Genomic DNA, 3,696 nt, shown 5'->3' on the forward strand with positions numbered 1-3,696 from the left:
CTAAAGGAGGAGTGTTTGTGGGGCAGGGTTATCTATGTAATGATATGTTTAAACTAAGTATCAATAAAGTTTGCACTTCTTCTTTGTATGTTGTTGATTCAAATGTTTCTACATTATGGCATGCTAGATTAGGACATGTTCACTATAAACGGATAAATCTTATGTCAAAGATGGACTTAATTCCACCATGTGCCATGAAAGAAGATAAGTGTATAACTTGCATGAAAACGAAAATAACTCGTAATTCGTTTGCTAGCGTAGAACGGAGTTCGGAACTTTTAGAGTTAGTTCATAGTGACTTATGTGATTTGCATGGAACTCCGTCTCTAGGTAACAAAAAATACGTAGTGACTTTTATTGAAGACTCCACACGTTATTGCTGTGTATTTTTGTTGCATGCTAAAGATGAAGCTCTAGATAGGTTTAGGGCATACAAATCCGAAGTTGAGTTACAACTCGGGGTTAAGCTCAAGAAGCTTAGGACCGATAGGGGAGGGGAATACTATGATCCAACATATTTTGAATCTGTAGGAGTGATTCATGAAACCACCGCGCCATACACACCGCAACAAAACGGTGTAGCGGAAAGGAAAAATAGGGTCTTGAAAGAAATGGTTAATTCCATGCTTTCATACTCGGGGTTAAGCGAGGGATTTTGGGGTGAAGCCATGTTAACGGCTTGTTACATTTTAAACCGAGTTCCATCGAAAAGGAACAAGGTTACCCCATATGAACTATGGTACAAGAGAAAACCAAATCTGAATTATTTTCGGATTTGGGGTTGTCGGGCAATTGTAAAAGTCCCAGAACCAAAGAGAAAGACTTTGGATGATCGAGGAGTAGAATGCATCTTCATTGGTTATGCTTTACATAGCAAAGCTTATAGGTTCTATGTCATAGAACCAAACGACTACATTACCGTTCACACGGTTATTGAGTCGAGAGATGCATTGTTCGACGAAAGTCGATTTTCTTCGGTGGATAAACCACTTATTTCTGTACCTAGTTCGAGTAGTCGAGCAATCGATCAAGATAACGGACAAGGTGAACCTCGTAGAGGTAAACGTATAAGGAAAGAGAAGTCCTTTGGTCCGGACTTTCAGATGTACTTAGTGGAAGGTACAAACGAGGCGGTAGTGGCTCAACTTACTTACGTATATAATATCGAGGAAGATCCTAGAACGTTCGATGAAGTGATGAAATCACGAGATGTCGCTTTCTGGAAAGAAGCGATAAATGATGAGATGGATTCCATCATGAGTAACAACACATGGGTCTTAGTAGATCCTCCTCCGGGTTGTAAACCTATTGGTTGCAAATGGATCTTCACACTAGATTTCTCCTTACATCCGGAGCAAAAAGAACTTCCCTAAGGGTTAATGTCTTTCCGGATGTAAGCAACAACTCTACTTGTCCCTTTCCTTGGACCTTGACCGTCGAGTTGTTTCCCATGTAAAGAACGCTTCCGTCTTCTACGACTTCTAGAGTCTTGAAGTCATCTTGCATCTGGAGATCCTCCTCGATGCGAAGATGTGTTCCCAATTGTTCAAGAGACATATCCTCTTTTTTGTGTTTCAGGGAACGCTTGACATCCTTCCAACTCGGTGGAAGTTTATCAACAATGGATGAAACTTTGATGGTTTCATCCATCTGCAGTTTGTGTTGTGTGAATTGACTTAAGATCCTTTGTATTTCATGGAATTGCTCCATGACCGGTCTTGAGTCCACCATCTTGTAAGAGTTAAAACTACTTACAAGAAATCTCTTGCTAGAGGCATCGTCAGAGACGTACTTAGCCTCCAGCGAATCCCACAAGGCTTTGGCCGTATCCATGTATTGATAAACATCAAAAAGTTCATCGTACATACCGTTAAGGATGTGGCCGCAACACACGTAGTTATCGTTGTCCCATTTATTCCGTGCGCGAGCCGCTGCCAATGTCTCCTCTTCGGTTTCTTCCGGCCTAGGAGTACTTATCACGTAGACGACGTTCAACGTCGTCAGGAGGAAATGCATCTTCTTCTGCCACCTTCGGAATCCCACGCCCTCGAACTTATCGAGTTTATGAAAGTCTATGGTAAGATCTCTCACAGAAGTAGTCATCCTCGAGTGGATAACGTTTTTAGATTGTTAGAAATCTGGGATATAAAAAGAAGAACAATAACAGAAAAGTAAATAGGAACCGGATAACTCTTCAAGGCGTGATACACTTTCCTAAAAACGTTATTCCGTCCTATACGAGCAAAGGACTTTCCGGAATACGTCTTTGAGATACAATGAAGAGAGAAGTGATATTAGTTTGCTCTACTAAGAACACAAACACAAGAAATTGAAAGAAGAAGATGAACAAAAGGCTTTTGTGGGTGTTTTGCAAGAACAACCACAAAAGTGCTCTCAAATCTCTCAAAAAACGAATTAAGATCTGTATTCAATTGTGTTAGGATGTCCAGGGGTGTTAATAAACACTCCAAATGTCGAAAGGTGTGAAGAAATCGGAAGTTTTTCCCGAACGGTCGCGATTTTTCGCTCAATCCGAACTGCTAAGAAAAAACGGGCTGCCCGCCCGTTTTGTCGAGCTACCCGCCCGTTTATTTCCGAATTGCTCAGAAAAAACAGGCTGCCCTCCCGGTTTTTCCGAGCTACCGCCCATTTATTTATGAGCTTTATTCCTCAGAAAAAACAGGCTGCCAGCTCATATTTTCGAGCTGCCCTCCCATTTTTTCTGAGATTACCTTTCACGTTCAAAACCGAACGTAAACTCTTTCGACGTATCCTTAACACTTAGCCAATTCATACCACGTCTTTTACAAGCATTTAACTCCTCCACCATACTTGTAATACACGTTAAACATGAATCCTTTTGAGAGATTCTAAATTCCCATTCATTTACTCTAAAACTCCCAACAACATTTTTTCAGAATTGGTGACCTGCCTAGAAGACTTAATTCTACAGCTATCATACTTGTTTCAAAGACCTCAAGTGCGGACATATTTGGTGATTTTCGACCCATTGTTTGCTCTAATACTCAATACAAAGTCATCTCTAAGTTACTGATAACGAAAATCAAACCATTCCTCAAGGATTTTATACTACCTAACCAGTATGCTTTTGTGGAAGGTCGATTGATTGCAGAAAACAGTCTATTAGCGGGTGAAATTATGCAAAAATATAACTCTCCCACAAGGCCTCGAGTTATGACTATCAAAATTGATATCTCTAAGGTTTTTTTACAACATATGTTGGGATTTTATCATGGAAACACTTAGTACTATTGGACTGTCGCAAACTAAATCTCATCCAGTAATGCATTACCACAGTGTCTTATTACATCAGCTTTAACGAAGGTCTCTCAGGGTTTTTAAATGGGACAAGAGGACTCAGGCAAGGTAACTGATAACACGATTTTTCTCTCAATTATTCGATTGATTGTCTAACACTTTTGCATCGGTTTTGTGTATAAATAGACAATTAAGATCATTTTAGATCTAGGACTTGGATCTTGTGTGTCTTTGGTGATTGAACAGGTGTTGAACATAATTTAGCACCAAAAGAGCGAAAACATGGAGTTTGGAGCAGACAGGATCAAAACGAGACAAAAAAGAAGCATTTTGCTTAAAGAACAACTGAACATGATCTTTCGTGTCCAATCCATGCTCGAAGTGAATAATTTTTAATTGAAAATTAACACGGATTGT

The 3,696-nt window shown here is 39.9% G+C and overlaps 1 protein-coding gene across 1 annotated transcript; it reads right to left on the minus strand.

Moving 5' to 3' along the window:
• Window positions 1–1,326: 1,326 nt before the first annotated feature.
• Window positions 1,327–2,103, minus strand: LOC104827690. Its single transcript, XM_010560913.1, has one exon. It carries the CDS (start codon window positions 2,101–2,103, stop codon window positions 1,327–1,329), a length of 777 nt encoding a protein of 258 aa, XP_010559215.1.
• Window positions 2,104–3,696: the final 1,593 nt, after the last annotated feature.

Source organism: Tarenaya hassleriana, unplaced genomic scaffold (genome assembly GCF_000463585.1).
Source record: "Tarenaya hassleriana unplaced genomic scaffold, ASM46358v1 Cleome52, whole genome shotgun sequence".
In the NCBI taxonomy this organism is placed as follows: domain Eukaryota; kingdom Viridiplantae; phylum Streptophyta; class Magnoliopsida; order Brassicales; family Cleomaceae; genus Tarenaya; species Tarenaya hassleriana.

Coding starts and splice junctions, on each gene's coding strand:
- LOC104827690 (XM_010560913.1), bottom strand. CDS start 2,103: ATGACTACTTCTGTGAGAGATCTTACCATAGACTTTCATAAACTCGAT.